This window comes from Melospiza melodia, chromosome 1 (assembly GCF_035770615.1).
Source record: "Melospiza melodia melodia isolate bMelMel2 chromosome 1, bMelMel2.pri, whole genome shotgun sequence".
Taxonomy (NCBI): Eukaryota; Metazoa; Chordata; class Aves; order Passeriformes; family Passerellidae; genus Melospiza; species Melospiza melodia.
The window spans coordinates 121,068,472-121,093,253 of NC_086194.1; the positions used below are offsets into that span (position 1 = coordinate 121,068,472).

Sequence of the window (24,782 nt, forward strand, 5' to 3'; positions counted from 1 at the left end):
GCATAAAAGGGTGCAGATGATGGAAAATGTATAAATGCTGTTTATAAGGGTATGTACTGGAGTATTCAGTATGATGTAATGGATTTCAGTAATGGCATGGAAGTGACTGCAATTAAAGAGCATTCTGATCACTGACCAATTCCCACACCACCTGTATGAAGTGAATCTCTCTGGCTGCCTTGTTACCAGGCTGCACTGTGCTACCTTTGTGGATATGCATGGACTTCACAGCTGTACACAAGGGAAATTGCACATGATTTCTTTTTTGTCATTGAAATAGTAATATTTACTATGCTGATAAAGGAATTCAGTTTCTTCATGTAGTGAAACATGCATCTTCCTGTTCCGTGACAAGAAAGGTCACACATGTCCATTTTACTCTAAATTCACTGTACAGATATAATGTGATGAAAAGGACAGAAGTACAAACCCACCACTGTAATTTTAAAATTAAAAGTTCAGGAGCGAACTCCATGGAAATCCAGAGTTAGTGTCAACATTTATTCCTCTTTGGAATAGAATTAGTTCTTCTGCTGTGTGAACACAGCATGCATTTTAAACGCAGCATCCTATAGTGCTATTGCCATGCCTGGTGGATGGATTAAAAGAAAATGGAAATTCCTCCTTCCACTGCTGGTGAATGATTTGTTGCACTCTTTGGTGTTGGGGAGATGTTTTATGAAAGACTTGACTTTGACGTGCTGTAAATTGGAAACTGCTGGAGGAACAATAATTTTGACTTCTCTATGTTTTCAGTCTTGACAATAGAGTCCTGAAGCAGCAGAGCACATTTGTACACAGCTTCCCTACTAGCATAAAAAAATAATAATTTAAACAGTCTTGGCAGCTCTAGGAAGGTACCAGGAAAAAGGTGTGGTCTGTGTTAATTTGATATAGTGCCTTAAGTCTTATTTCAGTATTCAGAGATCCCCCTTGCATATCTCCTGTGCAGACACTGAACAGATCCAGCCCTGCTGGGGGAACAGCAAAACTCTAATGCCAACACCAGAATGGCTACTGGTAAGTGGTATTTTTATTCTTTTAATCAAAGCTGTGGCCAACAGGAACCAAATTCTAGATGGAACACGGAGAATGCTGCCTGTGGGCTCCTAGGTAAGTGCTCCAATACATGCATATTTTCTTCAATACTGGGAGATTAACTAGTATAATCAAGGGGGAAATATCATTCCTTCAGCACCTGAAACATTCCAGGACTTGTTCTGCAAAATCTGACAAGCTCAACAAGACACACACTGCAGAGGGATCACCCATTGACCATTTTCCTGGAGTTTACAGCTATTTTCACTTTATTCTACCAGAAAGCACCCTTTGAGACGAGACCAGCAGACTGGAGGTTGTTCCCTGCCAGTAAGCTGGTGAGTGATGCAGGCATGAACTGGAACAGCTCTGGGAAGCTGAGCACCATTTGCTTACAGAGGAAGCACTCACTTTTCTGAGCACAGGCATCTTTGTTGTGCTGGTGTTCAGGGAGAAAATCTTCATCCAACTTGGATGCATTATGTACTCCATAATGTATGCACTGGGAAACAGTTGAAGCATTTTACGATAGCTGGAAGGAAGGAGTCCACGTGTTTGAGTGTTTTGGGGATTTAAGTTTTTGGCTAAAGTGCTGCACTATGAATGCTTGCACTCACAGGACGAGCTGCTGGGCACATGCCGAGCGAAGTTTCACTTGGCTACCAAGAAATAAGGAAGAGAAGACAAGTTCCATACAGTTATTGCAGTCAAATAAATTAAAGGTTGCAATTTGATGCAAACTCTGAACAGGGATACTGTGACACCATCTGTGAAGGGAGCTGTCCTGCTTGCCCCCTGCCATCCCCTTTGGTGCCTGAAGTCACTCATGGTGGTCAGGGACTGAATTGGCTTGGGAAAATGGTGTGCCTCGAGAATAATCCCTTTGTTGTTCACTGGGGTACTTTGCAGGCAGATCACTTCACTCATCTGCTCCCCTGGAAGGGTTCAGAAATGTTTGTCCTGGCACACAGGCAGCAGAGGAGGTGGGGGAGCCAGGATCGTTGCTCCCCACACACAGGGCCAGTTTAACATACTTGGACTACAGTCCAAATAAAAACCCTGACTGCATCCTGGGCACAAATGAGAACTTGGGATTGGGTTTCTGCACTTCTCCCTTCCTGCCTTGCTTGGCTCCCAGCCCTGTGAATCGCTGGCGTGCGCCATTGGAGTGGATGCACAGATTTCCCTGCTTTGCCGAGCTCTGGGAGTGCCAGGGCACGGCAGCCCTAACTGGGTCAGAGCCTCTCTTTGCACAAGGGAGCTGAGCTGCAGGGACACCTCACAGAGCCACCAAGCAGCCTCTCACACATGCAGTGTGGGGACAGGGTAAGGGGGAGTGGATGAGGTGGGGCTGAGCTCCCCCCACACTTGGTTCCCTGCCAGCATAAGCTTCCTTCCAGGGCTTACAGGCACGGCACAAGCCCGAGCAAAGCTCCAGCTGCTCCCAGGCTGCCAAGGCTAAGCAGCCTGGAATCAGAGCAGTGCCACCAAGCCCTGCATCTGTCACTGCCACCTCCTCTGTGCTCGGGACGTGGGGGGAGAGTGAACAAGAGACAAGCGAGCCCATTAGCATTTATTATTTGTATTATTATAGCACCTCAGTGCCTAGTTGTGGACCAGAATCTCATCCTATTAGCACTGTGAAAACCCAGAGCCAAACTACTGTAGTTCCTGCCCCAGTGGGCTTACAATCTCCTTTTCCAAACAGGGGTACAAAGAAATGGAGGGAGTAAAAGGGAGCAGTGACAAAACGTTCATCACTGTGATGGAAGGTGTTGATTTTCTGCAAAGAACCATCAGCTTTTACATCCTTAGTTGAATTTAGATGTTCCTCACACAGTCAATATTCTGTATTTCTCATGAAAAAAATATCAAGGAATCACACAGAACTTCATGTTATATTCAGTGAAAAACATTTTTCATTGCAAGAAACACACACAAGGTTATTTTAAAAAAATATTGTTTAGTTTGTATCTTCTAAGCAGATATCTGAACACGTTTAAAAAGTCTGCACATGCAGTGTACAAAAAAAGTTAGATTTTTAATCAACTCTTTTGGCTCATTCCTTTACTGAATTTGCACTCTTGCAAAAAAGAGATACCTTTTAATTACATTTTTGATGAAAAAATAGAAGTGATTTCACATCAACTGCTTTCCTTGACACACTTGTGTTTTCCCTGTGCTCACGATTTAAAACACAATCTAAATAGAAATTATGGGCTAGACACAGGGATAGAGAACAACTGTGTATTTAGGAAATCTATGTAACTGATTTTACAGGCTTTTCTGGTCAAAAAGTGGGATTATTATATTGTGCAAGAAGGGCATGTGACTTACAACTTTTTGCAAGCATATCTTATGTACATATTTTTAATAACTTGCCTGTAAGGGGCCAAATCCTGCTGTTCTGCTTGAAGTTTCTCTAAAATCAACAGCTCTTTGACACTGTGCTTTGTTCTGCTGGCCTCCTACTGCTGCATGTCATAGTTAATACTGTGAATAACTCAGCTTGAGTTCAATATTCCTGGTTTTAACTATAAGTACTCTATGGTAGTAATTGTTTGCAGGTTTGAGTATCTTACAGAGGCCTACAGGACAGTATGATTTATGCCCATGCAAAGGGACGAAGGGAAACAAAACTAGCTGGGCAGTTTGTAAAACAATTAAACATTTTCCATGGTCAGCTCTGCTATTTGCCATTTGGATAGCCCTGACTGGAACCACCTAGGTAGCCTAAAAAAAACACATTACCTCAAAATAGCTTCCAATATTAGCTTTCTTCTGTCTATGCATCCTCTAAGTTTCTGTAAACATCCAGGGTATCCATATACATACACATACACCCCTGGCAGGGGATGTGTGTGTATACATGCATGGACACAGGTAGGTGTATATATACACACATATACACACACACACACAGACACACAGACATGTACATATATGGATACAGAGCTGTGACCTCGTTAGGAAATAACAATGCCATTTTTATTGCATTCTTAAGCATCCTGGAACAGGGGGATTATTATAGGCACACATCTCAACTACTCCTCCCTTACTACAGTCCTAAAGCTCATTTACCTGAGATCTGCATCTGTAAAAATAAAGTTCCATTTTTTAGCTGCGTGTTACAAAAGACTAAATATCAGCCCCACAGATATGAAATTACAACTTAATTTTGAGACTAATTTGCTACAAGTAAAATATTCTATCTTATAAAAAAGATACTGCTGAAAGAGATACATATTAAAAAGGAAACACGATTGTTAGGAGGTCTAAAAATCTCCCTATGCCTTCCCACGTGGTAATAAATTTATAAAAAATATTTGACACAGAAAATCTCCCCAGGAACCATCCTGCTGCAATCACATACCCTTTCAGGACACCCATCTCACAAACATTACGCGGTTTAGAGGGCGAGCTCCGCCCAAGGAGTGTTTAATTCTCGTCGTCGCGCCGGTAGTGAATGGTTTGTATTTCCTGAGCTATGAACATGGCCATCTCTCTCGTGCCTGCAGCAATCACTCGGCAGGACATAAGGTCCAGAGGTCCCCCTGAGGACAAGAGGATTAACGAGAAGTGCCTTAAATATAAGCCATCCTGTAATTAGATTGGGTCAGAAACACAGAAACAACTTTATATGTAGCTCCTTTTGGGGTGGGTAGGACAACCTAACTCAACAAAGCCTACATGGAAATCTCCAGCAAAAAATTATTCTATAAAATTCTAGATACAGATATAAAGTATGCAAGAGGAGCAGTGAATGCCTGGATTTGATCAGTAGTAAACAATAAAAGCAGTATTCCCCTTTTCTAACAATAGGACAGAAATTTTTTAATTCAGTTCATTAGTTCAATCAGTTCATTCATTACACTTCTTAATCGACCAGACCTTTCCACAGTATCCAGGTACTGGTCACCAGTAAACCATTACTCTGAGATGTGTACCATCTAAATTAATTAAGCAATAATCTGGAGACTGTGCTGTCCTTTACTCCCTCTGAGTAGTTTCTAGCCACAGATGTCCAAACTGGTACCTCAGAGTCCTCCTTTCTTGGGAGGATGTCCCTGTTGAAATCTAATTGGAATGTCTGAGTGTACCTGCCAATCTCCTGGACTGGTTCCTTACTGCGAATACGAGGCTTTAAGGGAGTTACTCAAAGTCATGGAAATACAGTTTGACTCAGAAGATCTTTGATGTGCTGAAAGCCCATGCTGGAATTACATCAGTGTGTTCTGAATAACCAGCCCGAGCCTAGTGGAGGGTACAGATGTTTCTACAGGATATTGCTAGAAATGAGGTAGAGCCACAGGGGTGACACTCACCCAGTCTCCCAACAGTCAATGGAAAGGCAAGGGCATTTTGCTCACCTGAAGTGTCTATCACAGTGCCACCTGCCTCTCTGATGATGACAGTGGCTGCTGCCAGGTCCCAGCAGTGCAAGCCAAACTGGTAGTAGGCGTCTGCAGCGCCGGACGCCAAGAGGCACAGGGCCAGCGTGGAGCTCCCGATGACACGGACCCTGCACCCCACAGCAACACAAAGAAGAAAATGCTTTTGACTTCAACCTAGGTGTACAACACACTGTTTCAATCTTTTTTTTAAATTACTTTTTTTAAAGACTTTTTGGTCACAAACATGAGACATATGCTGTAAAACATCTTACCCATGTGCTTGGGCCTTGAGCAGTCTCTCAATGTTACCAAGGAACAATTTCAAAGTTGCAGGGTCACGCTTTGGACCAATTTCTGTTAAAATTAAGGCCTTCGAGATATCTGCAATGGTAGAGAGATGTTTCCATTAATTCAGCAGCTTCCAGGTAGGTTCCATAAATTTGTTTTTAATTTAAACACTAATGGACTTTTCACACAAAAATAATTTCCACGCCCCTTGTTCTACCCCAAACTTTTTCTTAAAGTGACAACTTTGCATAGAAATTCAAGCAAGACTAGGTTTCTCCTATCAAATGGTCTGTTCAAAACACACTTAAAAAAAAAAAAACAAAACCCAAACCAGGAGGATTAAAATCAAGAATGCATTCTTACATTACTTCTCTTTCCATACATTGTTTTATCTCACTGACCAGTCACCTTTAGGGAAATTCACTAATATTAGCAGTCAACTAAAATAATCTAGTAACTTCTAATGATGTTAATCTATTCATATTTGAAAACACAATGGTTCCTGAACAGGGAATTCTAATGTAATTTGTTAACCAATTATAAACATTTGGGAACCCAGTAAGAGGAAAGAAAAGTTTCTCCCTAAATCACCAGTCATCTAGAAACAGCCCACTGGCATTTCAAAGACTGAAGACACCTTATCACAGAAAAAAAAATCCCTTCTTATGACAAATTAAAGCAGTATTTTTAATCATAATCATAATAATCTGTGAAAGTTCTATTTGTCTTGTGTTCAGCAAAGGCAATGCTGTCCTAGAGCAGATGGAGATTCCAGCCTTGTGTACAAAGGAGAGACTCACAGTGACTCGAAAGGTGTTGAAGCACTTCTCATGTGAGATCTGAATACTGCCAGGCTACAATAAGAGTGTGCCAGTGTAGGTGGAGATGGCTGATCAAATGCCAAGTGTCCCTGCTCCTCCTGTGCCAGCTGAACTCAGAGGCATTAAAGGCATGGCAAAACTCAAAGGTTTAGTGGTTGAGAAGTCACTGACTGGGCTGTGCCCCGTGCCAGGTGTCACCTCCTAGCCTGGGCTGAAGGTGAGGCATTCCTTCAGGCAGGCAACCTCTGCCTGGTTCTTACAGCTCCTGCTTGAGCTGAAAGTGCTCTACACAAGGAGCAAGGAGGTTTTTGAGAGCAAATTAAGCAGGAGTGGGGCACCATTTAATTAAACAGGCTACCAAAGAATTTACTATTACAGATGAACCTTATGGATTCAAGCAATGTGGTAAAATGGTAGGTAAGTAACAGGTACGTAATTAGATTAAAAGTTATAGGGTGTCACAAATAGTAACTGGGAGAACATAGATTCAACTGCTGCCTTTTAAATTACTGTGTTAAAACAAAAACACCAATCCAGGCACGCTGTAGGGTATTTGTTGTTTAGCCACTACTAAAAATTCTGGATGGTGAAAGCAATCTGCCTTAGATTATTTTGCATAAGAGACCCAGTTTATATCAGAGAACATTTAATGTCCATCCCCTTGCAGAAATGCACCAAGCATTCACAATATGCCAGTCATAGTTGGGTTGTAACTGAGACAGTTATTCTTATGTTATTAAAAATATTTCTAATGCATAGACAGATCTCTTCAATTTTCCTCAAGGCTACAGCTGGAAATTGGATGAATAGACTAAGGCAACTAAGAGGTAGGTCTCTGCTTAGGAAAAGGAGCTGACTGATCACAAGACACTATGACATTTCAGGAATTCAATATATGGGCTTGGTAGAAAAGATTTAACAGTGGTATGGATAAATTTATGAGGAAAAGATCAGTTCTGTTGACCCCAGAAGATTAAAAAAGCAAATACATTTACAGTATTAGCACATGTAAGGCCTGACATGAATCTAAGCATAAGAAGAAAGTATTACTCAAGATAACAGGGAAGATGGATCCTTCATTTAAGTGTATCATAGCTGCATGGACTCCCTAGCAAACCTCTGCAAAACTGGGTGTTGACAAAGAACAATGTTTGCCTGGGCTGTGATTTCAGATGATTAAGCCTGAACAATGAATGTATAAGTGTAGATCAACATCATACAACAATCACATTTCCTGAAAAAAAAAGTCAGCAAGTGACATGACAGCTTAGGTCTCAAACACATTATGGCCACCTCAATTCCAGTGGCAGGTAGAGGGAAACACAAGTCTGTCTTCCAGGGCTGGTTTATTTCACTGAAGCCACAGCCCTTAGAGAGGAATTGAGATTTAAAACACTTACAATATCAGTGGGAGTGAGATTACAGCAGATCCAGGTTCACTGGTGAAAATTTCCCACCACAAAATGATGTATCTCAAAACAAAAGAGAATTCCAAAGCCTTTGGAAGGGCGGAAGGTCTATTTCCCTTGCTATGTTCTAGACACCCACATGGACTGGATGTCTAGAGAAAGGAAGACAGAAGTGACATGTGCCAAAATTGTTCACTGCTCAGCTGGAAACCAGAACTCTCTGACTGCAGAAGCATGTGGGACCATTTCCACAGTGGTTCATGCAGTCCAGCTGGGAGCACCTCTGGTCTCCCTAACAGTCTCTGCCAGTATGGGCTTTTTTGGAATATGAGATATTTGAGCACTGATAAAAATGTGATGTATAATCAGTGATTAAAATCTTAGGGATTTAAGATTTATAATGACTTTACAATCTGCCTCTCCAAATATGTAGACCCCAGATCACTATTAACTTAGATGAATAGCAAAACTTCCCAAATTTCAGGTGAAATTTTGATGCAGGGTCTGCCTCAGGTACTAAAGAAACCTGCATGTCAAAATGCTTGAATTAACTGTGTTTTGAGCTCATTAAATCTCTCTTTGGGGTGAAATTTTTACCACCTTGTGTGTACAGTGGTGCACATTTCTGGCATATGTCTGCTTCCACTTACAGCTGAGTGCTGTGCTCTCCTCTGAAATTTGATTACCTAAAAGAAAACTTTTCTAAATAATACCAAATTATTATTTTCTATGATCATTAAGTAAACAAACAGGTCTATGACTTGGTTTAACTATAAATAAAAAATAAAAGAATTCCATTCAAGCGTTGGCCAAGTGTTGCTGGCTCCTTGTACAAGGAAACAAACCTCACACACCAGAGCAAGCTGTTAAAGAGCCCTAATGAAGCATGCACCCTTAAATTCACTCTTAGCACATTTGCCTACAGACATCAGACACTCTGTGATGTACAAGATCATCAGAAAAGAAGTGAATAGCAGCCACAATTGTACTCTGAATTTGATTCACCATTCCCATTGCATCCTGCTTATAAAAAATTATGCCAGGGCTCAGCTGGAATGAAACTGGTGAATCTACACATTCTTCCTTATTTTAAACAGTGGTTGTGAAGCAAAATAATTTAGGATTATTTAAATAGTTAATATTCAGATGTATATTTTAAAAAGAAAAGGAGGAAAGTGATTTTTCAGAAAAAAAACAAACACAAAACAACAAAATTATCATGCAGGTGAAATACTTTCCATCAGGATAATGATGTTCATTATCCTAATGATGATTTGCAACAACTCTGAAACAAAATTAATATATTCCTTTTAGAGTTCTAACAAAATCTAGACCAACCTGTCTCTTTTGATACCTGAAGCCTTTTGTCATTACAAAATGCCCCTTGACCTCTTCTACCAGTGTATAATCGTTCTTCAGTGCAGTGGTAAATTACACCAAATTCAAGCTTTAAGATTTTGAAAAGGAAAGAAATGAATGCAACTCAAATTACTCATCATAAATATAAACAACTACTAATGGCAAAAAGATCAGCAATATTTCAATTGGTACACATAATAAAGATTACACTGATGCTAAAAAACTGGAATAATTTTACTATTACTGTGATATGGAGACATAGGTCATATAAAATTCAGTTTGTAAAGAAAAGTTAATGCAAGGTGTTCCTGATCCTCTAAATCCTTACTCACAGCTTGTTTCTGTTCACATTAGAATGGATTAAACACTGAGTAGTTTTCAAATGCAATTGAAATGTTTTTACTGAAAATACACAAGACCTCTGAGGCAAGACTCTGAATGCTTTGCTTTCACTGGTGAGCAGTTACCCCTTGAAGCAACCCCAGTGACCTTGGCCGGACCACAAAGATTTACAGCCCCAGGATCAGTCAGGCATCCAAACTCAGGAGTCATGGCGCTCTTTATTAACAGTGGATGCTTTTGGAGGCACCTCAGCTTTGGTGGTGCAGTGAATTTTTCTGCCTCTCCAATCAAAGCAGTACACTCTAGTCACTTGTCCAAATCCTTCTCTGCAAAATCCTTTTGTGAAAATCTCTTGAAGTCACAGGACTCCAAGAGAAGGAGTTTCGACAGAAATACCCTCCATGAAAGCTTAAGAATGTGCAACACTGGACTTTTCATGGGAGATTCTGTTTACCAACGAAAAGAGGGTCAGAATTAAACCCTTGGTATTTAAAATTTCTATTACTTTAATAGGCTCCATCAAAAGACTTTAAAGCACTTTACAAACTTCAAGGGTCAGCTCTGAAAATTGCCCCTAGATCAGTAATATGAGCATTATTTAATTTAGGGGTACACAAAAATTAAGTGACTTGCCCGAGGTGTCTGAAGTTGGCCACAAGGTCAAGAAAACATCTCAGATGTTCTAAACTTCAAATCTTCTCTTGCTGCACTTGGAGTTCATCAGAGACAATTTAAAGGGAATAGACTGTCCTGGCTCCCTACCCTGGAGGTCCCATCTAACCAAGGGATTTTTTTGAGGGACACACTATTTATAGACTCTTTCCCTAAAGACATCTTGCAGGAATTTCTTCAAGGCTTATAATCAGGCCAGTTCCCTTGTGTGTACTTTGGCTCCTTTTCAGTTTACTCTTTTTTCTGCTTGTCCTAATTATTTAACTGAGGGAGATTTAACATCATTCTTTACTTTTGTTTCAGTTTTGTTTAGTTTACATAACCCAAAATATGCAGCATCAAAATCATGATGGTGTTCTAGAAAACATAAATATCAGCGAAAACTGTCTGGTAATAAAATGTAGTGTTCAAAAGAACCTTTGGCAATGAATAAATTTCAGAAAAGCATGGAAGTGTTTCTCTGCAGTTTCTATGTTGGAAAACTTCTAACCAGAGAAGTATACAACATTATTCTGTTTAAATCAGTAGGAGGTACTAGCACATCTGAAAACTTGGTTGTTACTGCACAGAATTTTTGCTGGCTTTGCTTAAAGCTATACATATATTAAAAATTGTGGAATTAGGCTGAAAGAGGCACATTCATTGGCAATTTGAGTAACTAGTTACCTCATAGATATATATCAAATTGCAAACCAGCAACATCTGGAGAAAAGGCACTAGCACAAAAGACTTCAGCTAGGAAATTCCAAATGGCACACTGGAAGGCTAGGTACCTTCCCAGCCTCACTATAAAATTGTGGAATTAGGCTGAAAGGTCTCATGAGGTAAATATAGCTATTTTACTACATTAAGAAAAATACAAATGTAGATTGAATGAACTAGGCCCATAATTTTGCACTCTTCATAAAATCAGTTCTACATTGACTCCTAGCAGGAGTTAGCTTTCACAGATACTGCTAGCAGGAAAGCAGGAATAATAATAACATAGGAACACTGGGATATATGTTTAAATTATGAAGAGGCAGCACTAAATTGAACTTACTATGGTTTTGTCTAACTGAACCTTGCTCACACCAGTACTTCCTTCTTCTCCAAATAAATCCCATAATACTTTTAATAATTCATATAATTTTTTTTAATTGCCAGTTGGCATAAACAGGTTTTGCAGGACTATGATTTTAGATGAGTGTGATCAGATGCTTTTAAAATGCATAGGAAAACCTGAGCAGTGACTGATTTTTAAAATTTTTGGTTTTCAATTTAAAGTTCCCACATGGTTTCGAGACTTCTAGCCAACTCTCAGGTGCCCATCTTAAAGAACAGACTTCATACCTCTTTGTTAACAGCAAATCCAATGCTCACTGCCACTGTTGGAAATCTGTGAAAAGCAAGAAATGAATGAAGAGATGAAAAATTTCTTAACTTATTCCTCATGCAACCCCCTTAGGCAACAAAACCCCACATAGAGTTCTGTGAGTTTACTGGTCAAAATGCACTGGAAATTACTCTATTTCTCCTTTGTCAGCCTCTTTAACTTTGTCAATTCCTTTTCAAATGTAAGTTAATATTGGAGAAGGCAATGAAGACTCATGAAGACATCACAATTTTTACACTGAACATGTAGTATATTTTAGGGTTGTTTTTGCTTTAGTGTAATTGAATCATCCAGTATAAAACCACTAAAGCTATAACAAGTCATTGCTTTTAAGAACACACTTTGTTCAAGCTTTGCATCTGAGATGGCAATTAAGTACCGTGGAGATACCTTGCTGTTAACACCAACATAAAAAGAAACCATTTCCTCTATGTTTTTCAAAGTGATGTATTTAATTCAGTCCTTTTAACTACTGTATAGTTATTACATTTTAAATACTGAAATAAATTAATTTCTAAAAAAAAATAATTCCAAAAGGACTTTGGAAGTCCAGAAAATATTGCTAGAAAGAGGAAATGTCACTTAATTGCATGAAACATCTTCACATGACACTGCCCACCTCCCCTGGAATTCTGCGTAATTGCAACAAAGTCAAGGAAATTTTTCTTTTTTTGCTTTATGAAAGTTGTAGTTATTTTAAGTTGCTAACTATAAGGCAGTGTTTCTAAGTACAAATATTATGAATAGTCATTAGTTCACAGCTCCTAACACTCGAATGATCAATTAAAAGTCTTAATTTTTGCAGCAAGGACCTCTAGTGTTGTGGAGACACTTCAGAAATGTAACACCAGCATCTCTGCACAGCTCGTTTTTCAGTGCCATGCAGGGGTGGCACTTCCCAGGAAGAAGGAAGTGCCTGGGTCTGAAGGGCAGAACTCCCGGCAGGAATGTGCGAAACCCACGGGAGGCGCTGGGCCAAGCGTGCTCGCAGCACTGCCTGTTCTCCCTGCACAGTAACCTGCCCTGGCTGGGGGTGAGCAGGGCTGGGAGCCAAGGGGTGTGAGCTGGGGCTGGGAGTGTGAGCTGGGAGTGTGAGATGAAGCTGTGAGATGGGGCTGTGAGATGGGGGCTGTGAGATGGGGGCTGTGAGATGAGGCTGTGAGATGGGGCTGTGAGATGGGGCTGTGAGATGGGGTTCTGAGATGGGGGCTGTGAGATGGGGCTGTGAGATGGGGGCTGTGAGATGGGGGCTGTGAGATGGGGCTGTGAGATGGGGCTGTGAGATGGGGCTGTGAGATGGGGCTGTGAGATGGGGGCTGTGAGATGAAGCTGTGAGATGGGGGCTGTGAGATGGGGGCTGTGAGATGGGGGCTGTGAGATGGGGCTGTGAGATGGGGGCTGTGAGATGGGGGCTGTGAGATGGGGCTGTGAGATGGGGCTGTGAGATGGGGCTGTGAGATGGGGCTGTGAGATGGGGGCTGTGAGATGAAGCTGTGAGATGGGGGCTGTGAGATGGGGGCTGTGAGATGGGGGCTGTGAGATGGGGGCTGTGAGATGAGGCTGTGAGATGGGGGGTGTGAGATGGGGCTGTGAGATGGGGGGTGTGAGATGGGGGGTGTGAGATGAGGCTGTGAGATGGGGCTGTGAGATGGGGCTGTGAGATGGGGGGTGTGAGATGGGGGGTGTGAGATGAGGCTGTGAGATGGGGCTGTGAGATGGGGCTGTGAGATGGGGGGTGTGAGATGAGGCTGTGAGATGGGGCTGTGAGATGGGGAGATGGGGGCTGTGAGATGAGGCTGTGAGATGAGGCTGTGAGCAGGGGCTGTGAGCTGGAGCTGTTAGCATGAGCTGGAGCTGAGAGTCAAGGTTTCTGAGTCAAGAGCTGTGAGCTGGGGCTGTGAGCCAGGGGGGCAGCAGCACAAACTCCATCTCTCCCTCAGGTACTGCTACAAACACAGCCTCCCCCACACACACCACACACCACACCAGGTACCAAGAGATAAAGGGATGGCTCCTCTGTGTGAGTCCCCACCAGGGAAAAGCATCTTCAGGAGGAACTATGAGAAGCTACATTTTGGGTTTTGGTGGGTTTCCCAGGCCACTTACCTGTGCACAAAGTTGCACGTTCCATCAACAGGGTCAATAATCCAGGTGGGACTGTCGGTGAGGACACATTTGGAACCTGCAGCAGTCGATTCTTCTGCAATGAACCTGCATTTGGTGCAAGGGTAAAACAAGTATCCCAGAACATTAGCTTAGATACAAGACTTGGAAAGGACAACCCCATCATTCTGGCTTTTAAGAGAGAACTTCTCCCTCTCTCCATAAAACATTCTTGTATAAATGTAAACACACATACTGCTTTTTAAATTTGGGAATTGCTAACTTTCATAGAGACTTTGAGAGAGAGTTCTCAATTCTACAGCACACTATTATACATGGCAAAAATGAACTCTATTTATGTACATTTCCCCAATACACCATTAAGGAAGCCATGAAAATGAATGCAGAAATGGATGTGAACTGGCATTCCTGGAACTCAAGGAGAAGATTATTTTATGCAGAATATAATTTTATGGGTTAGGTGAGTGTCTTGCAGTAACTAATACAAACTGCAAACTGTATGTGTTTCTCTTCTGCAGTCAAATTCAGTCAGAAGGAAATAATACTCTTAGAAAATCCACAATCTTGCTCCTATCTGTATTTTTTACAGTAATCTGACTCAGGAAATGAAGAGGTTTACAAAGCGGGACTTTCTTTTTCCCATGACCCAGAAAAAAATCAACAAATTATTTTTTGTTTGTTTGTTGTTTGGGTGCACAAGGCACAAAATGAAATCTGAGATCATCTTCTCTTCTGTTGTTCTGTCCCAGTTTCTTTTAGTAGTTTTTTTCCCTCCTTTTTCCCTGGGAAACGAACATCCAGTTCTGGCACATTTCCTGTCAACCTTAATTATCCCTGCTTTCCCATAAACTGCCCAAGGTCTCTTTCTGTAAGAGATGTGCAGGTGCTACTCTCACAGATTTTAATAAAATCCTTTATGTACAGCAGGAGTGGAATCCAACTGCTAGTACTGAATCTTGCTGGTGGTTTCACATTTGAGCAGCTGGTAGTGGTATTCAGAGTTTCTGCAAATGCTTGAAGACAAAAAAGCTTCTTTCAAAGACACAAAGAGAAAGAAAAATAGGGTAAAATAAAGAGAAAATATCTTTTGCAAAAGAGTCCTTCCCTAGGACTAGAGTAGCAGCTATTTTATTTTATTTAATGTCTTCAACCTATACCTCATTTTTCCAGATAACACTTGAAGCCATGAGTTTAAAATGTTCTGCAGACAGCACAGGAGGAGACTTCTTGAATTTTCCAAATGCTACTCTGCCTCAACCTAAGCAGAAACAGACTATTTTGATGGCATTACAGACCCCCAGCTGGTACAAAGAGGGAATTAGGAAATGTTTGTTACTATTTTCATCTCCATTAAAAGAAACAGCTGAAGGACAAAGTGCTAATGCACAACTGAGAAACGAGAAAGATTTGAACAGGTGTTTGAAACTCTCAGTTTAACATAACACTTTGCAGGCTCCTTGCTCTAAATATTCCACTATTTTGTATTTTTGGTGCTGTATCACTTGGCTTTTGCTTTCACAAATCCTGTAATCAGCATCCAAACCTAAATATGCCTTGTCTGTGCTGCTGGATGCAGAGGAAGTTCATTTGGAAGGTGGAGCACCTTCCATCCCACCTCAGATTATCCATATTCCACATAAATGATACCTCTGCTTCAACCCTCTGTCAGCTCTCCCAGCTGGAGCTTGAACTACAGCTGCTGTCTGGCCAAAGAAAGGTGAAATGAGAATCTCATTAAAGACAGGAGTATTTCTGTGTAAGATGATTTGCCCTGAAGCACCATGAGCCAGTCCCTCACCTTTCCCTCACAGTGGGAGTGTGATGCTGCAGTCCCTGAGCTCAGAAATGCTAACCTGGTGGTGGGGCACAGCAGTGCCACTGATAAAACCTTCATGCTCAAGAGCAATTTTTCCAAAATGGATGTAGACCAAATTAGGTGCACATTTTAAGAAATCTGGGCTAATGGGTAACAAAACACCTCCCTTACTGCTATACAACACTGGGAAATGTGAGAGTTCTGCAAGGTCACCTCAGATGTCTTGCTCTGTGTCCCATAAAAATGAAACAAAACACCAGTGTGATGTATCGGAGTAAATTCTAGGAGCAGCTTGAGAAGTGGGAAGGGTACCCACCCCATTAAAATAGTTAATTTACCATGCCAGCCTGCCAGCTCTGCTGACCTCTGCTCAAATCTGGATTACGCTTCACTCCCACTGAAAATGAGTCTAGTAATTTTAGCCAAGCTTTAGACTACATCTGTTCATGCCACTCTGAAATTCATTGCAGGAGCAGCAGGGAAGCTGTAACACACCATAATGTGCTGCAGGAATGATGCCCAGTCAAATGCAGGAGATTCAGTCTGAGCAGGTGCCTCACCTATCACCATATGGGGATCCGAGGACAGAACAATGGGAAGCCAGAGCTGGATGTAACCCTCCTAAACTCCCGTATGTTGATTTTAATGTCTACAGAATTAAGACCACAAGGAACACAAAAGATGACAGTTTGTGTGATAATAGCAAGGGTAAATGTTGATATAGCCTTTTGCAACCAGCAGCCCCTGGTAGTCTGGCTGTGCCTACCCACAACTCTTGGATCTATCTGAAAAAACATCTCTGGGGCACATCAGAGTACAAAAAAGTGAGCAAAGATTAAAACTTGATTGAAGTGTAATGAAGTGTGATATATACCATTTAACCAAGAAGAAAAAAGAAACATGGGACAGAATTACTTTTTGAATGGATTTTCCTAATATTTCTCTGTAGTTCTGAGTACATTCCCAGTATCTCAAGACTCATAATCGCCTCAGTGCAAATGGCAGAATCTAATACGATCCCTTTTAATTTTTCTAACATCCAAAGTCCATTTTTGATTCAGAGGACATAAGAATCAAGATGATTTAGAAGAAAAAGAAATCACAGAAATCTTCAGTGCAGCTTTCAGCAGCCTGCTAAAGGGAAAGACTGAATACAATATAAATGACATTTTAATATTTTAATTATACTTCAATTTAACTCCTGACTGTTTTTGTGGACTCCTCATTGCATGTGTTTTAATCTAGTCTAGTTAAATTTAGATTTAATCTATTTTTTAATCTAAATGCATTAATTATCTAAACAAATTCTAAGCAAACCCAACAACCATTATCAACAAAATAAGTTTGTCTTGAAGAAATGGCAGTTCCTTCATTTACTTTTAAAGTCAGAAGTTAACTGTATGGAGTTGATAAAACCTGGGATTTTTCAGTTGCTAGGCCTATGCTGACCTTACAACTTTTGTTCCCCTTCTGAGTAACTCGAGTGCGTCTGGTGATTTGCATTTTATGAGAAACGTGTAGGTTTTATGTTCTCTGCCAGACTGCTCAAGGAAGAAAAAAGCTAACATAAGAGTGGAGATGAGAGAAGAGCACAGCCAGCAATAGTAGAAGGAATATTACACAAATAATAGGCTTGTAAAGCCTGGCACTCTCTTGAGAATTGCAGCCAAGAACCACACATTATGCTGTACAGTACTGCTTTAGTATGCCATCACATACAGCATGTATGAGAAAGCCATATTGAGTATAAAAATATGCTCCTTCTTATGGTGTTGGTTTTTTGCCCAGCAGCATCACTGACAATTAGATTAATAGCTGAGCCCTTCAGATTTTGCTCTTTGTTCATTTCTGCACAGCACTAGAATGCAAGGCTCATCCCCATCAGGCATGCCCCCAGTTAGAAGGGAGTCAGACACTATTTAAAGGATACACAGGCCTTGCACTGGCTCTGCAGGAAAATGAATTTTATCCACTGAAGTCAAATGTAGAAATCAATGTCAGTCTCTGCATTAAACCAAACCTGGCAACTAATACAAACCTTCTCTCTAATCTGTATGTGAGCTGAGTTGTTATTTTCAAGTTGATCACAATAATTCAAGAGGAACTGACAACCTGATCCACTTTTAAAACCTTGGTTTTGCACGCCATGTAGCAATTTATAGCCTGTTTATGAGTAGGCATCAAATAATGATGATGATGACAAACAGCCCTGCTTCCCACTGATCTTCTCACTACAGAACACAAGGTAAATGTAATTAAATGCACTTTTACCTCTCCTGATCTGGCAAATGCATATGTGTGATGGCAACAGGAAAGGTCTGCAGGGTAGGACCTTTGCTAGCATATATTTCTGCTATATTTTATAGATAGCATTAGCATAATTCTTATACAGTAGGCAACAGACCAGTATTCTGAACATCATGGAGATCCACATGAAACCTTCATCCATGATGTCCCTACAGGGGAAACATTGCTATTAAATACATATATCAAGAAACACAGAAAATATAAAGTATAAGGAAATGTTACTTTTTCAAAAACAGGAGTCCTACAAAAGTTAGGAACAATAGGTTAATATATAAGAAAGATACAGAGACATAAGAAGGATACTCAGACTTTTAAAGTTCCCTTTAAATACCAGTCAGAGATGCAGCATGGAAAGGACAAAAAAAGGTCATTGATAGTTTCTACAGGCACTCACCTGTGGGAAGGAAATTTCTCTTTCAGAACAGAAATAATTAAATTTTCCACAAAATGATCAGTTTCTGTCACGAGATCTGCTGCAGATGTCTTTGTGGACACTTGTTTTTCCTCTGTTAGAGCCTTCCTAATAATCTGAAACAGAAGTTCATAAATCAGATTTGTTGGGCATTCAGCCTGTGCATACTAAAATAATATCTTCACTGAAAAAAATACAGCTAATCCTGAAAAACAGCTGCAGCCCTAATTCTACCAGAGGCTGTTATAATTTTTTGACAAAAAATCCTTCTGAGCTAATGAGTACTCTTTTGGAACACAGCATTTTGAATCACTCTGCAAAAACCACTCTTGACAGTTCAGAAAAGGATTGATTAAGGGATGCAACTAAGGAAATAAAAGGATGATGACAGTCATCATGATTTAGAAAATTACCAAAAGCATACACAAGGTAAGAAAAAACCTCAAGGCTCAGGCATTTTTCAAGGAAAGCGCTTTTTCTTTCTTCTTGTTCTTTTTCCTTTTTTTTCTTATACAAGGCCAATACCCCACTACTCTCTTAATTTAAAAGATATGCAATAAGGCAATCATAACTGGTTTCCATTTTGCCAACAAAGACACATCGTTTTTTGGGGGGTTTTGTGGTTTTTTTTGAACTTTAAATGCTGACCACCCTCTGGTTTCCAAAGAATTGCCATATATTTAACAAGAACAAAAACTGAAGCTTTCCCTAGATATGAAACCAATGATTTAACCCTGACTCTCTTCTGGAAATGTCTTTATCTGATTCACTAGGGTATTACTGTTACAAGCTCAAGTACAAATGCACATATGGGAAAACACTTAATGAAAGCTTTTCACCATTTCCCCCATTTTCTTTCTGTTTTGTTTTTTTTTTCCCCACTTCTTCATCAAAAAGAAAAATAAAGGGACAGGATGCAAAAGGAGATCACTTATTTTTCATTCAGTGAAAATGATAAATTATGTGAAATTAAAAAAAAACAATCCAAAACAAAGCAAAAATTAAGCACCACTTATTTGTAACCCAGTAGCAACAAGATCAATGTTGTAACTCCCATCTAAAATTTATATATTTAAATTGCTTACCTAAATTTCCATTGATCAAAGTATTTTAAAACCATTGAGAAATACTTGATGACCAAAGAAAATGGTTCTTTTGCATTATGCACGGGAAAGGGAATCAGAAACTCCCAAATGTCATCTCAACTCTTGATTTTTATAGTGTAAAATACTATATTTGAAGAGTGAGCTAATTGATCTGACAAATAATGGATATGGCCAACTATTGCATTACTATAGAAGGTATCTGGACTAATGCTTCTGCTCTGTGAGCTGTAAAACAGTTGTGCCTATTTACTGAGCTTGTGAGGGCAGGTAGTACTTTCCAGTTTGAGGCCTTGCTGAAGTTCTTTACTGTATATCAAAATATTAACCACAGTTCATTTTTTTACTCCTCTCAATGCCCTGTGTGGTTGTCTTGAAGGATTTATGATAGAAGCATAAAACTGTAACTCCAGCAAGGCCCTTGGGCTCATCTTCAGCCCAAAGCAAAATCCAAAACACTCCAACCACCCTCAGCTGTGTATTCTAAAAAATCTGCTATGCTGATACCTTTTATTTTATTTGTTCTTCATTACTTTCCTATCGTCTTTACTGCTTGGAACTTCACATAGTGAAATAGATGAGGAATGTCCACCTTTTGACAGAGATTTGAATTTCTTCTTAGCAATGCCACGCTCTTGATTTCTATTCAGTTTGAATGCATAGTAGATTGAGATTTTTGCAGCCATTTAAATCAGTGCCACTGCTCAGCAGGGCAGTGAGATCATACCTGAGCCTTGCTGGGAAAGAAAAAGTGGAGATGAAACCTCTCTCCTGTGGACGTGCTCTGCAATCAGGTGATTGCACTGCATGTGCTGGCACTTGATCTCTCCAGTCTGAGTACAACCCTTTGCACGTGAATATGTTTCCATTTCTGATCCTTTACCCCGTTGCTCACGACCATTTTTAACTTTAACCCGTCTGTTTCTCTGGTGGCCAGCATGGTGGAGCAGCCAAGGGTGTGCCTGCACTCTGAAGTGGTGGCCGATGGCCCTCTCACCCATCTCCTCTGTGGGCTCGTGCCCAGGAGCCACGACACACATTCAGCATTTACCCCCTGCAATGAGCTGCTTCTGCCCACCTCTTGTGCAAGCAGAATGTCATAGGCAGAGGAGGAGACAAGTCATGGTGCTGGGCTGAGGTCACCACCCACAAATGGGCACCACATCAGTGGAGGCTCACCCACAGCACACGGGAGGGACACCTCTGATTCTGCCAATTCTCTGCCACTTACAAAAGGCTTGACAAAAGGGACCCCATGCACTTGCTGCAGCTTGTACAGGTATGCAGTTCAAGCCAGAGTAGCCCCACACAAGGATCACATTTCCTGCATAATTAATGAAAACTTTTATTCTTTGGAAAAGGATCAAACAGCTCAGAGCAGTGTAGAATTCAATTTATGTTGAAAAATCCCTAAAAGTCACCTGCCTGCAAAGGAGTGTTAGAGCCTGCTGCCTCAGAATACCTTGAGAGCATCACTCAACTGCTCTCCTTGCAAAAGCCTTACAATAATGTCTGTGGATACCTGCTACAATTGCCTGATCTTTCCAGAAGGAAGTGGGGTTCCACAGAAGTCTCACTCTAGGTTACAGGTAGCAGGCAAGCAGAAACCAGAGAAACTACAGGATGATGAAATGGAAACAGGAGGTTGCACCTTATCCACATTGAACAATGAAACTGGCAATCAAGATGCTGTAATTTGACTTTAAATGTATTTTACTAGACTTCATTCCTGTGCTAGGGCTTGTCTCTAGATTACTGAGATTTTTCAGCAATTTCTAAGCAACTGATTTTTGGGAGCATGGTTATTTACAGCAGAGCCATTTAACACTCTTAGCCCTTGCTGCCCCTCCTCTAATGCAGATCTTATCCTAATACCCTGCTTGGGAGCATTTGGGGGGTTATGCAAAGTGAGGGACATTTACATCATTACATGGAGACCACACCACAGAGCAGGACCAGGCTCTCCCTGCTCCCTCCTTCATTCCCATGGAGCAGGAGAAATGGAGACACTGGGGCTCAGTCAGTCTGGACTCTTCCTATTTTAATGCCTTTGTAAAATTTATTCCAACAAAGCAGAATGAAGAAGACGGAGGGTGAAGATGCCTTTTCCCCCAGTACCTGCCAGGAGAGCCACCTGCAGTAGGGTGCTCATGTCAGATATTTCATTTCACCATACTGCTTGCACTCACCATACACGTCTGGGAGATCAGAGATGGATTTTGGATACTTGCAATACTGTCCTGAAATATTTGCTTACTGATAAAATCAAACACCTAGATAAAAAGCATGAGTACCTGCAAATAATTCAGGAAATTCCAATCTGGTTTGCTAAAACATCTGTCCATGTTACATGAAAATAGCCTAAAAATTTCCCTAGGGACCTAACATCAGGGAAAAAAATTTTGGCTTTTTAGGATACCAGTGAAAGTTTTGTATTTTTATTTTTTTAGTGGTATTCTGCTAGGTCTCTTATGCCTCATAAAATTATTTTTCAGAAAAAAAAGAAAAAAGAAAAATAATAGAGAAAAAAAAAGAAAAAAGGGGGAAAAAGGCTTTGACTTCAGCCTATTATGTCCTAGTGTTAGTTTCTTACTGTTATTTTTATCTGGATGTATGTTTACTCATTTTGGTGAAGCTTTTCCAATTCTGCAATTGGAGAGAACGGTGCAGATATTACTCAGTGCTCTTAACAGCATCAAAGATGCACAGACTGGTCATGGCTGCTTTTCTTGAGCAAAAAGTCATATCAAACCTATGGGTGTACTCTCATGAACAGAGCAAGCAGCTTACTTACAGGAAAAAGCAGAAGAGAAGCTTGAAAAAGTGCAGTTATTTGTGGCCTTACAGAGTGAATTTTAAAGCAGGTCAGTTACAGACATTACAAAACCATGACCATTCTCGTTATGAAACAGCCATATATATTAAATGAGAGCCTGTGATATTTCATAAAAGTAATAAGAACTAAACAGCAGGATAAGCAATTATTTTAACCCAGTAATAGAGGTTACTCCAGCAACAACACTTTTGACACATATATGTGTATATGTACATGTACTTAGATATACATATAAAGAAGCATCACTTTATTGGCCTTTTAAGTTTAGAAGAAACTATTTTAGAGTATAGACACCTACCTCTTGGAAAGAAGATATATTTTATCTATAGTCATGAAACACAATGCAATACAAATCAAGTAGATGTATAAGCCAAAAGGGGAACAGAAAACTCTATTACTGGTTGACTTTTCCCAGAAATCCAAAATCTGGAAGTGCACATTTTTCTTCAGGCTAAGAGTCTTGTAGACATTTTTAATGACTCCAACCCTTTCTAACCTGCCATACTCCTGAGAAATGGAGCCCCTTAGAAGAAAGGCTGAAGAGGCAAAGTCTCATGCAGGGATGGAGACTGGAGTTGGATCTGGGGAGACAGAGAGTGCAAGCAGATTTCTGGGGATGGAGGTGCAGGTGGAAAGCTCTGAGGGATGGGAAGAGAAGTAGAAGAAAAAAATGAACTTGACTAGTGGAATTGACTGCTTTTGGTGATGAAAATAACACCCACTTTTGTCAGTCAATTTTCGACAAAATTCCAGTCCTACCAAATGCATGTCACACTGCACTAGGTGTCCTTAGCTCTAGTTTCGTTTGGGAACACCTAAATAAAAGAATAGAGCCGTACCTGCTCCTTTTCTTCCAGAAGGATCTCCAGTGCCTTTTGTAACAAAAAAAGATTCCTTAGCAGCTCTACTTAAACAACATCTTTGGCTGGTTGAAATTTGGCCTGCCAAGGAATCAGCTATTTCCTGCCATTTGAAAGGTAGCAATGGCAAACTGTGATTTCGGATTCAAGGATTAGTCTTACAGAATGTTTACTTCTTCCAGGAAAAGGCGCTCAGCTCTGATTTTCTAAGCAAGTGAAATGATTGGGGAAGCTTAAAGCTGGCTTCACAAATTGGTATTTTGAGAAATAAGGTGTGGAGGCTTGAGCAAGTCATGAGTCTCTTCTTGTGAAATGGCTGGCAGAATGACTGTGCCGGAGAAACTCCTGTTTTAAGAGTCTGTGAGAGCATGACCTGTCATCCTGATTTGGATTATCCATTTAGTCCCTGTATTATTAAAACAAGTCTCCTCTCCTCTGGCATTCTGCTCATCTGTGTAGTTGTTTTTCACTAAGGAGAAAATATGTTTAATAACACATCCTAAGGAAAAGTTATGGGTCTTGGACTCACAGATAGAAGAGGGGGCTTCTTAAATCAGACTGTATTGGTATGAAACATGTTTCAAAATAGAGCAGAATGGAAGGGAGAGAGAAATATACATTGCTGAATAAATTTGTGTTTCACCCAGTTTCTCAATCAATCAATCTGCTGATCCCACTGCTTGGCTCTGTTAGAAGTTCTGCTGCTGCACAGAGTGGGGTAAGGATGTCTCCTGAGCAGACTAACCTGCTGTGTCAAAACAAGGATCTGAAATAAGCTACTACAGACCTTCCTCACACAGCCATTTGTCCCTAGCAAGTGAATTTCGGCCACTCTGAAGACTCTGCCAGATCCAACAAGAGAAAACCTCCTTGACACGGTTATTTTTCTCTGCACAAGCTGCTGGAAAACAAATGCTGGCCCCGAAGGATGCAACCGCCAAGGGATGGGGCCTCCCAGGGAAGGGGCCCCAAGAGGGTATGCAACCCCCGAGGGAAGCACCCCCAAAGGCTGGGGCCCCGCGGGAAGTGGCCCCGCGGCATGAGGCCCCCACGGGATGGGGCCCTTGAGGGATGTGTCCCCCCCCCCAGTTCTGGGGTCCCCTCGGGATGGGGCCCTTGAGGGATGTGTCCCCCCCCAGTTCTGGGGTCCCCTCGGGATGGGGCCCTCGAGGGATGTGTCCCCCCCCAGTTCTGGGGTCCCCTCGGGATGGGGCCCCGCTGCCGCCATCCCTCCCGGGGCCGAGGGCTCCGCCGGCGGCCGGGCTGAGCGGGTGCCGAGCCCGCCGCCCTCCTCCCTCTCCTCAGCCCTGCGCCCCGGCCAGGCGCCCTCACGGCCCTCCCTCACACCGGAGAGGCGCCTCCGGCCGCGGGGCAGCCCGGCCCGGCTCTCACCTGCCCGGCGCGGCGCGCCAGCTGCACCGCCACCTCCGCGCACTCCTTCCAGGGGTCCCCGCCGCCGCCGCCCGCCACCGCCGCCCGCCCTTCCTCCTCCTCCTCCTCGCACGGCTTCATCGCGGCGGCCGCGCTGCCGGAGCGGGCCGGGGGGCGCGGGGGGCCCGGCTCCCCGCCCAGGAGCGCCCGCCGACGAGGATGCCCTGGGCGCTCACACCGCCCGGCGCTGTCACT

At 41.6% G+C, this 24,782-nt stretch overlaps 1 protein-coding gene across 1 annotated transcript; it reads right to left on the reverse strand.

Annotated features, from left to right (window-relative positions):
• Window positions 1-2,597: 2,597 nt before the first annotated feature.
• Window positions 2,598-24,668, reverse strand: IMPA2 (inositol monophosphatase 2). The gene is made up of 8 exons (XM_063165844.1): window positions 24,549-24,668; window positions 18,340-18,473; window positions 13,805-13,909; window positions 11,656-11,701; window positions 9,289-9,397; window positions 5,705-5,813; window positions 5,409-5,560; window positions 2,598-4,592 (listed from the first exon to the last, which is right to left on the reverse strand). The coding sequence occupies exons 1-8, from the start codon at window positions 24,666-24,668 to the stop codon at window positions 4,477-4,479; spliced, it is 891 nt and encodes a 296-aa protein (XP_063021914.1). The 3' UTR covers window positions 2,598-4,476.
• Between the last annotated feature and the right edge of the window lie 114 nt (window positions 24,669-24,782).

Bases quoted from the DNA above. Each gene is read 5' to 3' on its own strand.
- IMPA2 (XM_063165844.1), bottom strand. From the start codon at position 24,668: ATGAAGCCGTGCGAGGAGGAGGAGGAGGAAGGGCGGGCGGCGGTGGCG. The intron at 11,702-13,804 runs GTAAGTGGCCTG...TGCTTTTCACAG, and splicing joins ACGTGCAACTTTGTGCACAG to ATTTCCAACAGTGGCAGTGA. The intron at 5,561-5,704 runs GTAAGATGTTTT...TGTGGGGTGCAG, and splicing joins CTCAAGGCCCAAGCACATGG to GGTCCGTGTCATCGGGAGCT.